Source organism: Acanthochromis polyacanthus, chromosome 5, assembly GCF_021347895.1.
Source record: "Acanthochromis polyacanthus isolate Apoly-LR-REF ecotype Palm Island chromosome 5, KAUST_Apoly_ChrSc, whole genome shotgun sequence".
Classification (NCBI taxonomy): domain Eukaryota; kingdom Metazoa; phylum Chordata; class Actinopteri; family Pomacentridae; genus Acanthochromis; species Acanthochromis polyacanthus.
In genome coordinates this window covers 1539446-1560868 of record NC_067117.1, presented here as the reverse complement: position 1 = coordinate 1560868, position 21423 = coordinate 1539446, and the positions used below count along the sequence as shown (strand labels likewise).

General features: G+C 37.0%; 1 protein-coding gene across 1 annotated transcript; it reads left to right on the top strand.

Annotated features, from left to right (window-relative positions):
- Positions 1–350: 350 nt before the first annotated feature.
- Positions 351–19594, top strand: ssuh2.1 (ssu-2 homolog, tandem duplicate 1). The gene is made up of 12 exons (XM_022214297.2): positions 351–424; positions 10087–10182; positions 10263–10347; positions 10436–10565; positions 12644–12704; positions 14214–14338; positions 15488–15550; positions 15799–15878; positions 15992–16084; positions 16205–16310; positions 17299–17406; positions 18120–19594. Exons 1-12 carry the CDS (start codon positions 400–402, stop codon positions 18252–18254), a joined length of 1107 nt encoding a protein of 368 aa, XP_022069989.1. The 5' UTR covers positions 351–399; the 3' UTR covers positions 18255–19594.
- Positions 19595–21423: the final 1829 nt, after the last annotated feature.

The window sequence follows — 21423 nt, the reverse complement described above, 5'->3', positions numbered from 1 at the left end:
ACTATAGCTGGCAGTAAATTATGACATTTTCTTCTTTTAAAATGTATAAACTGCTATTATAGATTTAAAATATTTATGGATCAGGAACATTTATAGTCATTTTTTCTCACTAATTATGGAGATAAACATAAATTAAAGTACTAATCCGTCAAAAAATCTGCCTGAAAACTCAACAAATCCAAAGTTCCCCAGTGAGAAAGCTTAGATTTAGTTTCAGGTGTAATATTTTGTGTTATTTTTTAGCTTTTTTATATAATATATTTACTTTCTGAGCTGAAGCGCCTTTCCCTCAATCCCAGGCTTTTATTTTGAAATCCCCGCCCAACTCTCTACAGTCACTTCAGTTTTTTTTCTGTTTTTGCGTCTGTGAGATTCATTCACGATCCCAGCGGAGCAGAAATGGACGAAAAGGACGAAGATCTGGGTGAGCTGCTCTAAACTCTCCTAAAATCTCAGTTCAGCTTTTATTTCTGAGTTTTGCTGAAGTTTCGTCAAACTGAAAGTTCAGATTTCTGCTGCTTCCTGTAGCAGTCAGACTGTTTACTGAGGTTGATCAGAGTTAAAGCTGTAAATGAATCCATGAATCAGAGCTGATTAAACCGTTAAACTGCTGCTTTCAAGGCTGGAGGTTTATCAGAGCATAAAACTGTTGATCTAATGAGGTAAAAACAGAAATACCATCAGTGTAATTGTTGATCATGTGCAGCTTTAAACTGCGCAGAATCAACTTAATGATAAAATATTAAACAGTTTAAAGTTAAGAATGAAGACTCAACGTATATGTTGCATGTAGTTTGATTTATCTGCATATTTAAACCAGTAATAAAGAGTTTTATTAATGTGAGTTTTATTAATGTCAGCTGTTACTGCAGAGTGAAGTTTTTACGACGTTTCAGTTTGTAAAAGACGTCAAACTGCGCAAAAAGTTAACGAGGATGCTGCTTTGTGCTCCTAATGGGATTTTTGGACAAATTTTGGTGCAGAAATGAGGAAAAAGTCTCTTTATACAAGTTGACGTACACTGGCAATCTGTAGGTTGGACACAGCTTCTCATTTCCTGGTTTATCTTCATCACTATTTCCATCGTAGATTCTCACTGAAGGTAGGGTGACCATATTCTGTTTCTCTGAAAAGAGGACACACTTCCAGCTCGCGCGCGAAATATTTTCAGTCCCCCCCAATTTTTAGGGGTTTTCCGTGGGTCAGGGGTCTTTCTGTGCTTCAAACTCAGTTAAACAGATATTCTGAATTCTCCAGAAAAGAACATTTTACCTGGGTATACAGAAAAATAGCCCAAAACACTCACAAACAGTTGCTTTATAAATATATTTATTAAAGCAATTCTCCTAAACAATATAATCAGTCACATACAAATATGGCATGCTCTGGTCTTTAATAGTTATTGACTCAAGTTGTGTAGGAACACATGTATTCAGATGTTTAACAAAATAAGAAATAATCATCTCTCTGACACTTACACCTTAGTTAGGAAAAGTGAGGTAGAGTACCATTCTTCAAAATAACCTCCCAATTATCAATTATGTAAAAATAGAAATAATGCCTCAAAATATTAAACAAAAAGAAAAAAAGAGAGGAAGCCTATTCTTCAATGTTCAGTTAGCCCATTCTTCAAAATAATGTGTCTAATGGCAAATGAAAAAAATATAGAAATAATGCCTCAAGTCAACAGTCCTTTTTTCCTTCTTTTTCCTTCTCTTATTAGCTACAGAGACATAAGTTCCAGCTTTGCAGACTGTACATTCTGCCTCCCATTTGACACGACCCGGACGAAAACAGGGGTACTTTTTTCGCATTTCATCAATGAAATGACATTTGCGTTTCGGCATTTTCTTTCTGTTCGAGTGTTCTCTCGCAGTGTGCCTACCTGACTGTCAGCCTGCGAGGAGTGAGTGTGGAGCGTTCCGGGGTTCGGCTCAAACTCCGCCTCTCAGAGCGTGTTTCCAAAGGAACCATTTTACGTGAATGATAAATACACTGGTCTGTGATGCGCTCAAGCTAGTTGATCAAAAACCCGGACATTTGAAGGACTTTATAAACGCAGGCCGGACAGCCTCTCAAAAGAGGACATGTCTGGGCAAAAGAGGACGTATGGTCACCCTACTGAAGGCATCAGAACTATGAACCAACACAAATAGAATTATGGAGTAAACAAAACATTTAAAATGTTTTACATTCTTCAAATGATTCAGTTTGAATTAAAAATTCCCCCAATATGTTAAGTCTTGTGGTTAAGGAGCTAACAGAAGTCCCAGATAACCCTGAAAAAGTCCCCCAAAAAACTTCAAATTGTATCAAAATGATTGAATTTGTTCAAACGAATTAAAAATTGGCAGTAATGACTGAAAATCTGTCCAAAATAATTCATAAAACAAGTTGAAGTTAGTCCAAAATGACTGGAAACCCGTTCAAAACTACTCAAAATATCCCAAAACGTGTTAAAAGAATGGTACAAAATATGTTAAAAAAAATGTTAAATCTTGTCGGAAATGAGCCAAAGAAGTCCCAGATAACCCCGAACAAGTCCCAAAAATACTCCAAATTGGTTCAGAATGATTTTGAGTCATTGTTGGTGAATTTGCCCAAACAAATTCACCAACAATGACTCAAAATCTGTTCAAAATAACTTGAAATTTGTCCAAAACTACTTTATTGTAGTAAATGACTTGGAATTTTTTGATAATGAGTTGAAACTTGTCTTCAGTGACTGAAATATGTCCTAAAGTACCTAAAAAATCATCCAAATGGACTCAAACTTTATCCATTATCAATTTACAACACTTGAGACCTGTTCAAAACTACTCAAAATGTGTTAAACATGGTCTAAAATTAGTTAAATCTGGACCCAAACGACTCAAAAGAAGTCCCAGATAATTCAATCATTGTTCAGAATGATTGAATTTGAATTAAAAATGACCAATAAAGACTCAAAATCTGTCCAAAATAACTTGTAAAGCGAGTTAAATTCCCGCTACCCGCTACATATTTAGGTCATGTGATTTTGTATCCGTTCTCAGTGGAAGCTCATTTAGTTTGTGGGTACTTCTGTAGTAAATGGACACATTCTATGGTGTCGTGATGTTTTTAAGATTTCATACAACTACTACTGTGGTCTCTGTGGGTTGTTCTTGTGATCGTAAGTCAACCGAAATGACGATACCGATGATGGTTAAAATGCCAGACATCAGCCTGTTACTGCCGGCTGTTAGGAGTCAGTGGTTCACAGCAGCAGTAAATAATGAACCCTTTGAATCTGGAGAAACATCCGCTGGTTTAAAAGACGTGTTGTGTTTGAAGGTTCGCCAAAACGAGACTGATCATCAAAGTCTGTAAGAACAGAACCAATCGGTTTCATTTTCAACTCCTTGACACAATGAGCTGCGTTGTTGAGTTCCGTCTGGAAAATTAACCAAATCTGAGCTTCAAACCCAAAAGGACTTTATTCTGTGTGTTGCTTCAAACTCAAAGGGTCATTCCGTATGAAATCAACCAATTTTAAGAAAACTTCCCACCTGACCCTCTCAGATTTTGCTAAGTTTTTACATACATTTAGTACATTATATATGATGGGAAAATCCAAATTTTGAATGCTTTATTGTCATTAGTTTCAAAGTTATGGCCATTTGAAGTAGGTAGGGGGTACCCTATTATTACAGCCAAAATTAAGACTTGAAATCTTCGACCATTTTCAGACTTCTATAACTTCTGATGACCAGTTTTTCCTGCATTCAGAAGACCAATGACCTGTAGATGAATCTCAGACTCTGATAGAGTATCTCCTCCACCCTGACTATTGGTCATAGTAACAACTTTTCCAACATCTGGTTGTGAATTTAATGCATTTTGGTCAAACAAGATGTTTATCTCCTGGGACCTGACAGTTGGACCAGACCAACAACCATTAGAACCTGATGGACCAGGTGGAACCCATCAAACATGGTGTCCAGTGGGGAGAACGAACTTTTGGGGCACGGTGTAGAATTATGTGTGTTACCTCACACTTGTAAACATCCAAAAAATTGGACAATGTGACTTACAAAAGGTTTGAATTCACAAGATTTTTTGGTCCTTAACAATTTTTGCTCCTTTATGACGTTTCCAAGATACAAGACCACACCTAGAACGTCTCGTATTTGTCGTTTTGTCTCTCGTTTTTGTCGTTTTATGTCTCATGTTTGTCATTCTGGATCTTATTTTTGTTGTTTTGTGTCTTGTTTTTGTTGTTTTGAGTCTTGTTTTGGCGTTGGCTTTGGCTTTGCCGTTCTAGTCTGGATCCATGGAGAACAGGAGTTGTTGTACCGATGTGGACAGACTTTGTGTGTCTGTAGGTTGAAGGTGGGTTCTGAAGGTGTGTCTCCTCACTGTGAGGTATTTTAATTATGTCTTCAGGGGTTTCTTTCTTGTTTACACTGATGTGTGTGAAATAAGTGAGTAAATTTAGCTTCTTTGTGCAGTTAAAGCCTCGGTAATGGACCCGGCTTTGTTCCCACATTCCTGCCTCTCCTCTTATTTCCCTCCTTTCACCCTCCCTCCATCTCGGCCCACATCTGTTTGGGGAAACACCTTCTCCTCGCTGGTATTTCTGTCCCTGGGTTGGAGGTATTGTGTGTTCCACGGTGACGTTCTATTTTTACCTGCCGGTCAGCAGCGGCTCTGAGGACCTGCTGGAAAACAGTCGCCGCCGTCGGGTTGCTAAGAGAGTGTTTGTGTGGACGGTGACGCATGTTAGACGGCCGCTATTCATTGTTGAGGAAAAACATCAGATTTGTGGCTACTGTGTGAGATTAATGAGATGATAAAGCAGTTATGGAACAGCAGTATAAACACTGTCGCTGAAGTTGTGAACACGAAAAAAGTGTATTTTTAATTAAACGTCTTTACCAAAGATGGAAAACCTCGGCTAGTTTTTGATATTTGATTATTTCTTTGCAACAACATCAGGTTTGAGCGTGTTAAGTGGCTGCTGTTCTTCATGTAATGTCGCCTTGTGGTGGACAGACATCAGATTTGTGGCTACTGTGTGAGATGAAGGAACTGATAAAGCAGTTATGAAACGGAAATACAACTGTTACTGTCTGCCTCATCATTGCATCACATTTCCTCTTATCACAGTGTCATATTTTATCTTATCGCATTTTATCTTATCGCATTTTATCTTAGCGCATTTTATCTTAGCGCATTTTACCTTATCGCATTTTACCTTATCGTATTTTACCTTAGCGCATTTTACCTTAGCGCATTTTACCATATCGCATTTTATCTTATCGCATTTTATCTTATCGCATTTTATTTTATCACATTTTATCTTATCGCATTTTATCTTATCACATTTTATCTTGTCGCATTTTACCTTATCGTATTTTATTTTATCGCATTTTACCTTAGCGCATTTTACCTTATCGTATTTTATCTTATCGCATTTTATCTTATCGCATTTTATTTTATTGCATTTTACCTTAGCGCATTTTACCTTATCGCATTTTATCGTATCGCATTTTATCTTAGTGCATTTTACCTTATCGTATTTTATTTTATCACATTTTATCTTATCGCATTTTATCTTATCACATTTTATTTTATCGCATTTTACCTTATCGTATTTTATTTTATCGCATTTTACCTTAGCGCATTTTACCTTAGCGTATTTTATCTTATCGCATTTTATCTTATCGCATTTTATTTTATTGCATTTTACCTTAGCGCATTTTACCTTATCGCATTTTATCGTATCGCATTTTATCTTAGTGCATTTTACCTTATCGTATTTTATTTTATCACATTTTATCTTATCGCATTTTATCTAATCACATTTTATTTTATCGCATTTTACCTTATCGTATTTTATTTTATCGCATTTTACCTTAGCGCATTTTACCATATCGCATTTTATCTTATCGCATTTTATCTTATCGCATTTTATTTTATCACATTTTATCTTATCGCATTTTATCTTATCACATTTTATCTTGTCGCATTTTACCTTATCGTATTTTATTTTATCGCATTTTACCTTAGCGCATTTTACCTTATCGTATTTTATCTTATCGCATTTTATCTTATCGTATTTTATTTTATCGCATTTTACCTTAGCGCATTTTACCTTATCGCATTTTATCGTATCGCATTTTATCTTAGTGCATTTTACCTTATCGTATTTTATTTTATCACATTTTATCTTATCGCATTTTATCTTATCACATTTTATTTTATCGCATTTTACCTTATCGTATTTTATCTTATCGCATTTTATCTTATCGTATTTTATTTTATCGCATTTTACCTTAGCGCATTTTACCTTATCGCATTTTATCGTATCGCATTTTATCTTAGTGCATTTTACCTTATCGTATTTTATTTTATCACATTTTATCTTATCGCATTTTATCTTATCACATTTTATTTTATCGCATTTTACCTTATCGTATTTTATTTTATCGCATTTTACCTTAGCGCATTTTACCTTAGCGTATTTTATCTTATCGCATTTTATCTGATCGCATTTTATTTTATTGCATTTTACCTTAGCGCATTTTACCTTATCGCATTTTATCGTATCGCATTTTATCTTAGTGCATTTTACCTTATCGTATTTTATTTTATCACATTTTATCTTATCGCATTTTATCTTATCACATTTTATTTTATCGCATTTTACCTTATCGTATTTTATTTTATCGCATTTTACCTTAGCGCATTTTACCATATCGCATTTTATCTTATCGCATTTTATCTTATCGCATTTTATTTTATCACATTTTATATTATCGCATTTTATCTTATCACATTTTATCTTGTCGCATTTTACCTTATCGTATTTTATTTTATCGCATTTTACCTTAGCGCATTTACCTTAGCGTATTTTATCTTATCGCATTTTATCTGATCGCATTTTATTTTATTGCATTTTACCTTAGCGCATTTTACCTTATCGCATTTTATCGTATCGCATTTTATCTTAGTGCATTTTACCTTATCGTATTTTATTTTATCACATTTTATCTTATCGCATTTTATCTTATCACATTTTATTTTATCGCATTTTACCTTATCGTATTTTATTTTATCGCATTTTACCTTAGCGCATTTTACCATATCGCATTTTATCTTATCGCATTTTATCTTATCGCATTTATTTTATCACATTTTATCTTATCGCATTTTATCTTATCACATTTTATCTTGTCGCATTTTACCTTATCGTATTTTATTTTATCGCATTTTACCTTAGCGCATTTTACCTTATCGTATTTTATCTTATCGCATTTTATCTTATCGCATTTTATCTTATCACATTTTATTTTATCGCATTTTACCTTATCGTATTTTATTTTATCGCATTTTACCTTAGCGCATTTTACCTTAGCGTATTTTATCTTATCGCATTTTATCTTATCGCATTTTATTTTATTGCATTTTACCTTAGCGCATTTTACCTTATCGCATTTTATCGTATCGCATTTTATCTTAGTGCATTTTACCTTATCGTATTTTATTTTATCACATTTTATCTTATCGCATTTTATCTTATCACATTTTATTTTATCGCATTTTACCTTATCGTATTTTATTTTATCGCATTTTACCTTAGCGCATTTTACCATATCGCATTTTATCTTATCGCATTTTATCTTATCGCATTTTATTTTATCACATTTTATCTTATCGCATTTTATCTTATCACATTTTATCTTGTCGCATTTTACCTTATCGTATTTTATTTTATCGCATTTTACCTTAGCGCATTTTACCTTATCGTATTTTATCTTATCGCATTTTATCTTATCGTATTTTATTTTATCGCATTTTACCTTAGCGCATTTTACCTTATCGCATTTTATCGTATCGCATTTTATCTTAGTGCATTTTACCTTATCGTATTTTATCGTATCGCATTTTATCTTAGTGCATTTTATCTTATCACATTTTATTTTATCGCATTTTACCTTATCGTATTTTATTTTATCACATTTTATCTTATCGCATTTTATCTTATCACATTTTATTTTATCGCATTTTACCTTATCGTATTTTATTTTATTGCATTTTACCTTAGCGCATTTTACCTTCTCGCATTTTATCTTATCGCATTTTATCTTAGTGCATTTTACCTTAGCGCATTTTATCGTATCGCATTTTATCGTATCGCATTTTATCTTATCGCATTTTACCTTATCGTATTTTATTTTATCACATTTTATCTTATCACATTTTATTTTATCGCATTTTACCTTATCGTATTTTATTTTATTGCATTTTACCTTAGCGCATTTTACCTTCTCGCATTTTATCTTATCGCATTTTATCTTATCGCATTTTACCTTAGCGCATTTTATCGTATCGCATTTCATCGTATCGCATTTTATCTTATCGCATTTTATTTTATTGCATTTTACCTTAGCGCATTTTACCTTATCACATTTTATTTTATCGCATTTTATCTTATTGCCTTTATGTTTTCACATCGCATATTTTCCCATCGGATCGCATCTTATGGCGTTGCATTTTATTGCTGCGTAACAGCATGGTAGTAATTTGCGATGCAGGAATCCTCTCACCTTTGATCAAACTACCCAGAATTCATCATGAAAATAAACTTTTCTGTCCCTTAAATCTGAGCTTGAAGGAAATCTGTCGGACAAATGAGAATCCAGATTTTTGCCTTAAAGTTTTCTCAAAGACCACTCGATTACTGAGGAACAGGAAAATGTAAAAGTCTCCTGTAGGAAGTAAAAGTGAAATAGAGAACGAGTTTCTGGATGTCTGCTTCCACCTGATTGGTCGTTGTGTTGAAATGTTGCTCTAGAACGCCTCAGGTCGGATCACCTCTGCTTATCTTCGGTTCATAAAGAGAAAACAAACAGCCTCTGAATCCTCTCCTGGGTGTGTTTCATTGACTTTAGAGTCTTTCAGCTGAAGATCCTCAAACTCTGGGCTGGGTTCAGTTTGTTGTTCTAACCTGCTGAAGGATCCAAAGCAGAGAATGAACCGTTCAAACAAACTCTGACTCTCTGGATTTATTCTAAATGTCATCACAGACTGGTTTTAATGTCAGATAATTCCCATAAAACTGAACTTTCTGAATAATCTTTCATGTCCCGACTTGAGAAGTCGTGGAAAACATGAAACAGATTAAAGTACAGAAAATACGGGGACATTTAAAACGCTCTCACCGTCCTTTGGAAGATTTCCCATTTAATAAAGATTTTTTTATTTACCAGAATTTACAAAAAAAAAAAACAATCTTTAATGTCAAAGTGGAAACAGGTTTCTATGTGAGCAGCAACACCTGCAAAAAAAATGTAATTCTTCTTCATAGAGAACCATGGATCCTTGGATTTGTTGGGTTTTATTGATATTTATGTCAAATCCAAACTTAAACTCCAAATACGTCATTATTTATTAATCTGCATAATTTCTAACACTGTAGATCTCAGCCTTAATAATAATCAGGTAAAGTTGTATTTTATGTAATCTTTGTAGGGTTTTAATCCATAATATTTATGAATCACTCAGCTAAAATGACACCATAAGTAACATCGTCTTCGAAAGTACAAGAAAAATATAAAGAAGTACCGTCAGTTTGACAGAAAAATACAAAAACACAATTTTTAAATTAAATTTACCAAATTAAGTCCCTCTTCTTTTCCTTCATGTTTCTCACATTTTATCCAAAATATTCGCTCTTAATTTTCAACTAAATCCTAATTTTAAACATTTAAAAGTAGTAGCTGTTGTTTTAAATGTGCTATATTAAAAAAAAAAAAAAAAAAAAACACTGATTTGACCTAATTTTATATTATTTCACGGTTGGGATCTTTGTTATTTTAATTTGTTTTCATTATTTGTCAAATTAGACATTAGTTTTATTGTAAAACACTTTTAAACTGTGTGAAAAGAGCTTCATAAATTCATAGTATTATTTTGTTCTCATCATTATTTTGTTCAGCTGGTGTTGGTTGGGGTTCTAAAACGTTTTTTTTTTTAACAGTCTAACTTTAAAAAGCGACGAGCCCGTTGAGTAAAATGACAGAAAACGCTCATAAAAACCAGATCTGCTCCTATTTTCAGGTGTCTTTGATCCAAACATCCCAGAGGAGGGACCTTCAGCGCCTCCTCCTGGCTGGCTGGACGACATCCATGGATACCAGGGTCACAAAGGAGGAGGTCAGGATTCTTCTTCTGCTCTGAGGTTCCTCTTCAACACTGTCCTCCCTTCATCTGGTCTGTTTTTGTGCTTTGTCCAGAGGATGATAACCCGTTGTATCCTCCTCCACCTGCCTACAACCCTCAGCCTGAACTCAACAGGAACACTCTGGTTCCCAACGTCAGGTACCGCTCCACACTTTGTTCTGTATCCTGATTAAATGGTCTCTTTTGGGAGAAAAGTCTTGATGTTCTAAAAGATTCTTTTCTCCAGGGTTCCCACGGTGTCGGAGGATGTGGCCAGAGAAGCTCTGATCAAGTTTGTGGAATCTAAATGGAGGTACAGCTCCAAACCAGCCAGGAACCTGACGTTCAAAGAGCTCAAAGCCATCACCGTGTACCGGGTACGACCTTTATGCTGCCTTTATAGACGTAAAAACCAACAATGACCAACCGAGCCGGACTGTTAGCCTCCATATTCAATGTTTTGTGCGTTTCCTTAGAGTTGGAGATTGAAAAGTTATCAGAACCCATAGAGATGAAGAGTTCAGTTCCCCCACAGAGCCGTGGTCATCAGCTGTTAGCGATTTAAGCTAGCTTTGTAACTATTTGGTCAAACTTTACAATACAGTTGTTTTCACATCATGATGCTGCCACCACCATGCTTCACGTCATGATGCTTCCACCACCAAGCTTCACATCATGATGCTGCCTCCACCGTGCTTCACGTCATGATGCTGCCACCACCGTGCTTCACGTCATGATGCTGCCTCCACCATGCTTCACGTCATGATGCTGCCTCCACCGTGCTTCACGTCATGATGCTGCCTCCACCATGCTTCACGTCATGATGCTGCCTCCACCGTGCTTCACGTCATGATGCTGCCTCCACCGTGCTTCACGTCATGATGCTGCCTCCACCGTGCTTCACGTCATGATGCTGCCTCCACCGTGCTTCACGTCATGATGCTGCCTCCACCGTGCTTCACGTCATGATGCTGCCTCCACCGTGCTTCACACCATGATGCTGCCTCCACCGTGCTTCACGTCATGATGCTGCCTCCACCGTGCTTCACACCATGATGCTGCCTCCACCGTGCTTCACACCATGATGCTGCCTCCACCGTGCTTCACATCATGATGCTGCCTCCACCGTGCTTCACGTCATGATGCTGCCTCCACCATGCTTCACGTCATGATGCTGCCTCCACCATGCTTCACGTCATGATGCTGCCTCCACCATGCTTCACACCATGATGCTGCCTCCACCGTGCTTCACGTCATGATGCTGCCTCCACCGTGCTTCACGTCATGATGCTGCCTCCACCGTGCTTCACGTCATGATGCTGCCTCCACCGTGCTTAACATCATGATGCTGCCTCCACCGTGCTTCACATCATGATGCTGCCTCCACCGTGCTTCACATCATGATGCTGCCTCCACCGTGCTTCACGTCATGATGCTGCCACCACCGTGCTTCACGTCATGATGCTGCCACCACCGTGCTTCACGTCATGATGCTGCCACCACCGTGCTTCACATCATGATGCTGCCTCCACCGTGCTTCACATCATGATGCTGCCTCCACCGTGCTTCACATCATGATGCTGCCTCCACCGTGCTTCACATCATGATGCTGCCACCACCGTGCTTCACATCATGATGCTGCCACCAGCATCATGTTGAGAAGCATCTGTCGGATTAGAAGATCTGTTTCCCATCTAGGCGATGATCTGAAGCTAACAACTAAAGATGGGGTGGAGATTCTTAGAGCTCTGAAGTAAATCCGGGTTCATTCAGGACATGTAGAATAAATCTGAGCCTGGCAGGAGAAAATGAATCTGAATTTCCACCCAGACGTCAGTTGACTTGTGACCATGAAACCGAAGCTCAGACTGTTCCTTCATCCTCATTTACTCCGACATGCTCTCACATTCACACTCGTTGTTTACCGGAGAAAATAAGACGAATTCTGTATCTGAGACGTCACACTGATGCCGATGACAGGGAAATAAATAATGTTAAAACCACATCTGACCTGATGTGGCTCCAGTGGAAGGCCAAGACGACTGAAAACAGCACAAATACAACATTTCACTTCGAAGGTTTTATGTAAGGTGTTACATTATGAATTTTAAGTTTATTCATACGGCTGCACCTTAAATTTAGTGACTCATCATGTTTTTGGGGTTGTTTTCTGTCTTTGTGGTCATTTTGTGACTCTTTCTGTTAATTTTTTTTCTATTTGCGGTTGTTTTGTGTCTTTTGAGTTATTTTGATGATCTTTGTCTCATTTGGGCAAACTGTATGACATGAAACTCGTTAGTTATTAAAAAAAACAGTGAACAAAAATCAGATTAAATGAAAGAAACTGTGAAATTTGGACCCACCTTTTTGTACTTCAAAGATCTGTAACTCTGAAAATATTGATGTAAGAAGGTAGTTGTTCTGTCATGTTCTTTCTTCTGACTGTCTCCTTCAGTACCGACTGGAGACCTACACCGAGACCAGAACCAGCGCCTGGCAGTTTGAGCCCTACAACGGTAAGACTTCCAAACCTCTGATGGTGAAGAAGTGGTTCCATCAGGCTAGAATGAAGGTTCTGAGTCCTGATTTAAATCCATCAAGAACCTGTGGACTGATGGAGAAACAAGTCTGAGTTAGAAAGGCAAATTTAGTTGAACTGAACCAATTCTGTCAAGAGGAGTCAAAGATAAACCAGAAGATTGAAACCAGAAGAACCGAACTGAGGAGGAAACGGACAAATTTAACCAATTATTAACATTTAAAAGATCACCAAGAAAGAAAGACCAGTCTAGAACCTTCATTCCAGCCTGATGGAACCATTTCTTTACCACATCTGATGTGTGTTTGGGCTCATTGTCTGGTTGAAACATCCAACTGTGTCCAAGACCAACCTTCTGCTGATGGTTTTAGGTTCTCACTAAGAACGTGGAGGTGATCCTCCTTCTTCATTATTCCATTTACTTTGTGCAAAGCTCCAGTTCCACAGAGCATGATACTGCCACCACCGTGCTGGATGGTAGGTTTGGTGTTCTGGGGGGTTAAAAAAGACTCGCCCAAAACAGTCTGAAACCAGTCCTAAAAAGGTCTAAAACCAAGACCAAAATCAAACCTAAACCAGTCCAAGAAAATGTTCAGAAAGCAGTCCTAAACCAAAACTAAACCAGTTTTAGAAACGGTCTGTTACTGGTGCTAAAGAAGTCAAAAACCAATACAAAAACTGGACCAAAACTCAAATTACTCCTAAAAAAGTCCAAGACAACTTTAAATTACATCCCAAACCAGGAGAACCAAGACTGGAACTGAACATGAACCAGTCCCACCAAAGTCCAGAACCAGTCTAACACAGTCTGAAACCCCAGAGCATGATACTGCCACCTCCATGCTGGATGGTAGGTTTGGTGTTCTTTTGGTTAAAAGCTTGACCTTCAGTTTTTGTTCAGAACTTTCCTCCAGAAGACCTTTAATAAATCTGTGAAAGAACCAAAATACGTTTCAATGATTCCATAGTAGAAAATCCAGAGTTCTAGGAGTCGTTGGAAACTAAAGACTGATGATAAACGTAGACTTTATAAATGGACGGAAACTTTGGTTCATGACTGTTTATCTCCTGGAAGATCGGTCGGACATGGATTAGCGGAAATGTTGTGTTTTCATGAGGTTCATGTCGATAAACACCAGTTAGATCTGTTTCAAACACCAAGTAGAACATGACTGATGATGACTCAGCTCATGTACTTCTTGTTTAACATGAGAAGCTGCTCTCAGATCATGATCTGGATGATAAATGCTGCTCTGAAGGCTTCATTCTTCCTTTCACTGCTGGATTTTACATGCTTCAAATACCAGGACTGACCAGAGACCAGCTGAGGCTCATGGGAAGGCAGTTAGTCCTGCGGGGTTGTGGGTTTAGATCCAGGAGCTCTGACTGGAATGAAGTCTGGTTTAGTGGATGAGCTGAAAGTTGTTGTCGGGGTTAGAATGAAGTTGTGATGGTGTTCAGAGTTCCTTATTGGTACCGTTTCCAGGTCAGACGGTAGACGGACCTCAGTATGGAGTCAGTCCTCCTCCGTGGGACGTTCAGGTGATGTTTCCTCAGAGATACACCGACCAGGTGGAGAAGGTCCGAGTGCCGCATTCATCCTTCGTCAAGGTAAGTTCTCAGTATTTCATCCTTTTTCTGTCATTTTACTGTTAAATATGCTTTTTAATGCTGTTTCCTGTTTGGGTTTACTGCAAAATAAAACAATTTAACAGCTTCACAATAAAACTACTGTAGTATTAAAAAAGAGTTTTATTAGTTATAGTTGGAGAACCATTTAGAAACTCCACCAATGATTTAGTTTTTCTGTTGAAGCTTGTCAAATTAGCTCAATCAGTTCGAAAAGTTCAGTGAAAAGAACTTTTTTCTCATTTTTATCATATTTCAGATTAAAAAGTTTTCTATTTAGTGATTTATTTAAAAAAAATATCTGACCACATATATATAAACCTAAAATTTCACAGATGCCTTTTTCATTTTCATAGTTTGTGATTTGAAAAAAATCAATCAAATCATAGATGGATGAGAAATTTTTGCACTTTCTATCCAAAATTTTAGACATTTTTTTTTGCAAATTAAAAATTGAATAAAAGATAAATAAAACTCTTACAAATCTGGTGATTTGAGATGAAATAATACTTTCCATGACTTATGTACAATGTTATGTTGGGTTTTTTTTGGTCAATTTTTAGTCTTTTTGTTGTTTTTTTGTAAATTTTTTGGTAATTTTGAGTCTTTTTTCATGTTTTGCCTCATTTTAGTGTTTTTGTTGTTTTTTGTAATTTTTTTGTCATTTTCAGTCTTTTTTCGTGTTTTTTGTCAAATTGTCATTTTCAATCTCATTTTCTTGACTTATTTACTATTTTGTGTTGTTTTTTGTCAATTTCAGTCTTTTTCTTGTTTTCTGTCTTTTTGTGCCATTTTCAATTATATTGTTGTTTTTTTGTCATTTTTAATCTTTTTGTTTTTGTGTCATTTTTGTCATTTTCAACCTTTTGTAGTTTTTTGTGTATTTTGTAATTTTTAATTTTTTCTTGTTTTTTGTCAATGTTTTTGTTTTAATTTTTTGTGGTCACTTTCAATCTTTTTAGGGTTTTTTTATTTGATTTATTCAGTTTTCTGCTGTATTTTCTATTTGGTCGTGTTTAGCATGTTTATATTTTTATCTTTAGATCTCCTAGAATAACTTCTGACTGATCAGACTCTGTTTTAATAAACTTATATTCTCTGATAACAGATTTTTTTTGGTTTTTGTCTCAGTTGTGTCACAAATGCAACGGCTGTGGAAACACTCGCTGCACTTCCTGCTTCGGTAGAGGACAGGTAAGGTGGAGATAAACATGTTCTAGATCTTTTAAAGTGAACACACGAGGGTTTTATTAGAGTTTCATGGCCTCTATGAACGCTGCCGTATCGTCAAGTGTCGAGTTGAGCTAAATTTTGTTTATTACAATCATAAAACCAGACCCTGAATGCATCTTTACTTCACTTGATGTAGTTAAAGGCATAAAAACAGAGACTAGGATCCCTCAGTTCTAAGTTTCTCGCTAAACTTTGGTCTTATTTTGTAGAAACGCTGCACTTTCTGTCACGGTCACGGCCGATCCCGGAACAAACGCTGCACTTCCTGTCATGGACGAGGACGCAAGAGGTTGGAGTCGAGCTACCCTCCTTTATTCTGACTTTACTGTCTCAGCCTCTTGTCATGTTGTTCTCTGCTGTAGATATGTCAGCCGCTGCTCTCACCTGTCCCTCCTCCTCCAGGTGTTTTTCTTGTCACGGTCGTGGCTTTAAGACCTGCTCTGTTTGTCACGGAAGTCAAAACCTGTTGCACTTCATCCTGCTCACCGTCACCTGGTGAGTTCATGATCCAAAGATTCAGGTCCTTCACATCGCTACTTCTTCTTGTTTTTGTTCTTGTTTTGGTTCTTCTTCTTCTTCTTCTGCAGGTCTTTTGGTTTTTGTGTTTGTCTACAGGAAGAACAATGTTGAAAATTTCATTCCAGACCGTCAGCCGGAATTCCCAGACAAGAACTTTGGGAAGGTTTCAGGAGATCCTTTCTTTGTTGATGAGAACGTCCTGGTAAAGACATCAGGCTTCTTTCTGGTTAGATGTTTGTCATTTGAGGTTGGAAATGCAGTATTAGAGGGTAAATGTAGTGTTGGAGAGTAAATGCAGTGTTAGAGGGTAAATGTAGCATTGGAGGGTAAATGTAGCATTAGAGGGTAAATGTAGCATTGGAGGGTAAATGTAGCATTAGAGGGTAAATGTAGCATTGGAGGGTAAATGTAGCATTAGAGACTAAATGTAGCATTGGAGGGTAAATGTAGCATTAGAGACTAAATGTAGCATTGGAGGGTAAATGTAGCATTAGAGACTAAATGTAGCATTGGAGGGTAAATGTAGCATTAGAGACTAAATGTAGCGTTGGAGGGTAAATGTAGCGTTGGAGGGTAAATGTAGCGTTGGAGGGTAAATGTAGCGTTGGAGGGTAAATGTAGCTTTGGAGGGTAAATGTAGCATTAGAGACTAAATGTAGCATTAGAGACTAAATGTAGCGTTGGAGGGTAAATGTAGCGTTGGAGGGTAAATGTAGCTTTGGAGGGTAAATGTAGCATTAGAGACTAAATGTAGCATTGGAGGGTAAATGTAGCGTTGGAGGGTAAATGTAGCGTTGGAGGGTAAATGTAGAATTAGAGGGTAAATGTAGTACTAGATGGTAAATGTAGTGTTGGAGGGTAGGATATACTGAGGCTCCAACAGATTTCGTAAACCTGTGTTCTCTCCATGATGTCGGTAAATGTAGACCAGCTGTAGTTCCTGGTTGTTACACCAGGTGGAGCCTCTTCCTGTTTAATTCTGTAGAGACCAGAGGAGACCTCACTCATGTTCAAGCAGAGAGCATTGTGGGAGTTTAGGCAGTGAAGGGGCACCATGACAAAGACCTATGTGGTGGTTAATGACGTCCAACCAGAGTTTATGTGTTTAAAACAGCTCAGATCAGAACACTTTATTCATTTTTGTTGTTTCAATGATTGTTTGATTTATTGGTTGGTTATTGCTTCTCCAGGTTTATCCTATCCAGGGTTTCCCCGATCAGGAGATCTGTGATGTTTCATCAAAGATGATCAACGACCACCTCGTTCGTTTCACCTCCACCAGCCGGATCCTGCAGCAGGTAAACATGAGGATCCATCAGTTATTCCAAGAGAAAACACAAAAAATGTCTCGTTAAGTCGTCATGTGACACAACTTTGCACGTTTCCTTGTGCACTAAATGTCGGTATCTCTACACTGTGATGATGATCTCTGCATTATGTTTGGTTCCAGTCTTGGTTCTCCTGGTTCTAGATGTGATTTAAAGTTGGTTTAGGATTTATTTTACTTTGGATCTGGTCCTGGATGAGGACTGGTTTCAGATGGTCTTGGACTTTTCTATGAGTAGTTTAGGTTTGGTTTTGTTCCCAATATTGTACTGGTTTTTGACTTTTTTGGACTGGTTCTGAACATTTTCTTGGACTAGTTTCGGTTGACTTTGGTCCTGATTTTAGGCTTTTCTAGGACTGGTTTAGGACTGGTTCCAGACTGTCTTGGGCGGGTCTTTTTTTTTAGGTAGTGTGCTCCAAAGATTTCATCATAGAAATCCAGAGTTCTGGGAGCCCTTGGAGACTCTAGACTAAGTGATAAACATGGATTCTACAAGTGGACGTAAACTTTACTTCTCAACTGTATATTTCTTGGGAAATAGGAAGTAGATTCTCAGGATTCATGTTTCTCAGCGATAGACTCTCCTCTTTGCAGAAGCATCTTAGATCTCACAGACCTGACTGGATTCTGTTTGTTTAGACGCTAAATGTTGCGTCTGAGTGACGTCAGGTTGTTTTGTTTCAGCGTCAGACCATTGAGCTGGTGCCACTGACTCACGCCTACTACTCCTACAACGGGAAGGACTACAGCTTCTTCGTTTATGGGATGGAGAACAAAGTGTTTATGGCCAAATATCCGTCTGCCTGCACCCTGCTGTGAGCCGCACATACGGTTAGCATGTTGCATCCAACATACGGTTAGCATGTTGCATCCAACATACGGTTAGCATGTTGCATCCAACATACGGTTAGCATGTTGCATCCAACATACGGTTAGCATGTAGAGCAGAGCAGGACTTCACCTCCAACCACACCGTCATACCTGAAGCCTCATCAACAGAGGAACCGCCGGAACGTCTACTGTCTGGCTTCATGTGCTTTATTTTAGTAAGAAATGAACTTTGTTAAGGTAGATTTTAGGTTTTTAGCTGCGATTACAAAGTTGCAGTTCATCCCAGAGTCTGTGTAATCAAGTATAATCCGTTTATTCTAACTTCTCCTTTGTCCTTTTGCATCTGGTGCCGTTTTAAATCTGTCATTTAATAGAATACTGGCTTAAAACTCTCCGGTGTTTATTATTTATCTTTGATATTTGTCGTCAGATGTTTGTCGTCGTTTCCAAAGTCGACGTCCATGAATCCGATGCTCTGGTGCAAATAAAAACAATCTTTGAAAGACCAAAGAAAGATTTAAAGCTGTTCTTAAAAACAATCTACCTGGTAAAAAGTGAAGTTTTTAGAGTTTGTTCAGTTGTGTTTGCAGCTGAATGTCATTTTAGACTTTAATAGCAATATTTTACCTTTATGAGCTTTAAAGTTGTTCTTTAAATAAAGCTAATGTTGTTACTTAGCGCGAGAGGCTAACCGTTAAAGCTACAGGCTAAAATCCTGAAAGTTTACTGTCTATTAGTTTACTGAATGTCATTTTCTATAGACTGTACCACAAACATATTAAAATCATTATGAAAAGATGCAAAATTACAGAAAAAAGGCACAAAATCATCAGAAATATGCAAAAAAAACCAACAAATCGTCATAAAAAGATAGCACAGGCACAAAATTGTCAGAAATGTGCAAAAAAAAAAGCAAAAATGTTTTAAATCATAATAAAAAGATACAGAATTATATGAAAGAGGCGTAAAATCATCAGAAATATGCAAAAATACCAAAAAACTACCCCAAAAATGTTTAAAATGATCATAAAGATGTAAAATTACAACAAAAAGGGTCAAAATCATCAGAAAGATGCAAAAATACAAACATATTATATTAGAGAAATTAAACAGAAAATGCACCTTATTGTATTTCCTTTTTGTTTTATACCTTTAAAGATGAAGAAAACGGGAAGAACCACTTTATTTTGTGTGTTTTTATGCAGCAGACTCCGTTTTCTGCCTTTTATTTCTGCAGCCGAAGCAACTGTTTAAATCTGTCGTTGTTTTTGTATAATAAACTAAAAACCTGCCAAATGTAGTCAGTAAATAAACAGATTTCTTTATCACCACTGTCTGATGTCATGTTTTATATTCCACATTCTATGCATTCTTTGTACTGTCATTTTAAAAACGTTTTACAAAAGAAGAAGCAAAGATTTCTGGCAATAGTACAAATGTTTTCTTTCTTTCTTTTTTAATGCAAGTAAATGATTACTGCTATGAAGTAAATCTAAATATACATGTATGTGTGTAAATATTATCTGAGAGTGAAACCGGTCAGTAACCTGAAGGTGAACCAGATTTAACCTGGTGTCGTCCTGCAGATCAAATTGACCCGTTTAAAAGTTTGAAAATGTGGAAATAAAAAAATCACAGTGAAAACGTCTGTTTCCAACATTTTTTGGTGAATTTTTCAACATTTTTTTTGGAGCAACAAAAAAAATGCTAAAAAATATTTCTTTAAGAACAAAGTTTTTAAAGAAAATATTAGAACTTTTACTGATAAATATGGAATCACTTTAGATATTTTCAAAATTTCTTTGTAATTTTTTTTAATTTTTTGAAAATATTTACATTTTTAAAATTATTTTAAAAAATTTTCTTTCTTGCATTTTTTAAAATAAAACTTTGAAGGGAAAGTTTTAAGGAATTATTTTAATTTCCTTCCTGAAGATTTTGCAAATTTTTTTTTTTTTTTTTTACAAATTTGGGGAATATTTTTCTGAGTTTTTGGATTTTTTTTCAGACAAGTGAATAATTTTTTTGGTGTTTGTAAATGAGGACAACAGGAGTATTAATGTGGAAAACACATTTACTGTTATTTTCTAAGTTCTTCTTTGCTGTGTTGATGAACCTGTTCCACCAGAGGGAGCTGTAGGTCCTTAAATAACTTCCTCTGTTGTGTTTACTGACACGCTGTTCTGTGGGAAAAACAGCAACTCTGAGTCTGACACCAACCTGAGCAGTGTTATTAAAAGGATCTGCAAAAATAAATCTGATTAATGACCCCAGTTATAGTTCTACAGCTTTTTTTAAATCGATTCTTTAATCCAAAGATGTCCAGTTTCCTGCTGTTCACCATTTGACTCCTTAAAACCTTTTAAAAACCTTTTTCTTCTAGTCGTCTTCCTTCCAGTCGCTGTAAAAAGTCACTCCATCCTCGCTGACTTCAACACCTCTTCATGACAACTTGTTCTGCCTCTGACCTGGTGGAAACTCCAGAAACTCGGGAAACCCGTCGAGACTCGGATTTTCAAAAAAACTCGTCGGGCGGTGGGGGGTAGAGGGGGGAGGTGGGGGGTAGAGGGGGGAGGCTGCCACCCACCTCCACTCTGACTCCGCCTTGGCTCCACCCATGTGGTCACTTTATTAGGAACAGAAACTACGGTGTCAAAGGGACGACGAGTTTATTTCTTTTTATCTGATCTGTAGCTCAGTGAGTTAAGGGTTTGCATATGGAGCTGCTGGTTCAAGAGAAGACCCTTCTTAAATTTTCTGAAAAACTAAGACAAAGAAAAACACCAGTGGTGGGACTTGATCCTGCTACCTTCCACTTGGTAGTCTCTCCTCTTATCCCCCTGAACTACTTGCTCAGATACTAATTCTTCTATTTTTTGCGCATTTATCATCGATTTTTTGTCGTTTTCGAGTTTTTTTTAAACTCTAGTCTCGACTTGACCGTCGAGCTTCTCGGGAGGTTGGACTTCAGCCTTTGTGCTGGAGGGTTGAACCCTCAGTTCCAAGACTTTCCAAAGCCTCCACACCTCCCCAGTCCTCAGGACCTGAGCTTTCACACAGTCTGAGGGATGAAATGTTCTAAGTCCCACAGTAGATCTCTGTTAGTTTGAACCTTCAGACAGTCTGAGGACTGAAGTTTTAAAAGTTTCTCAGTACT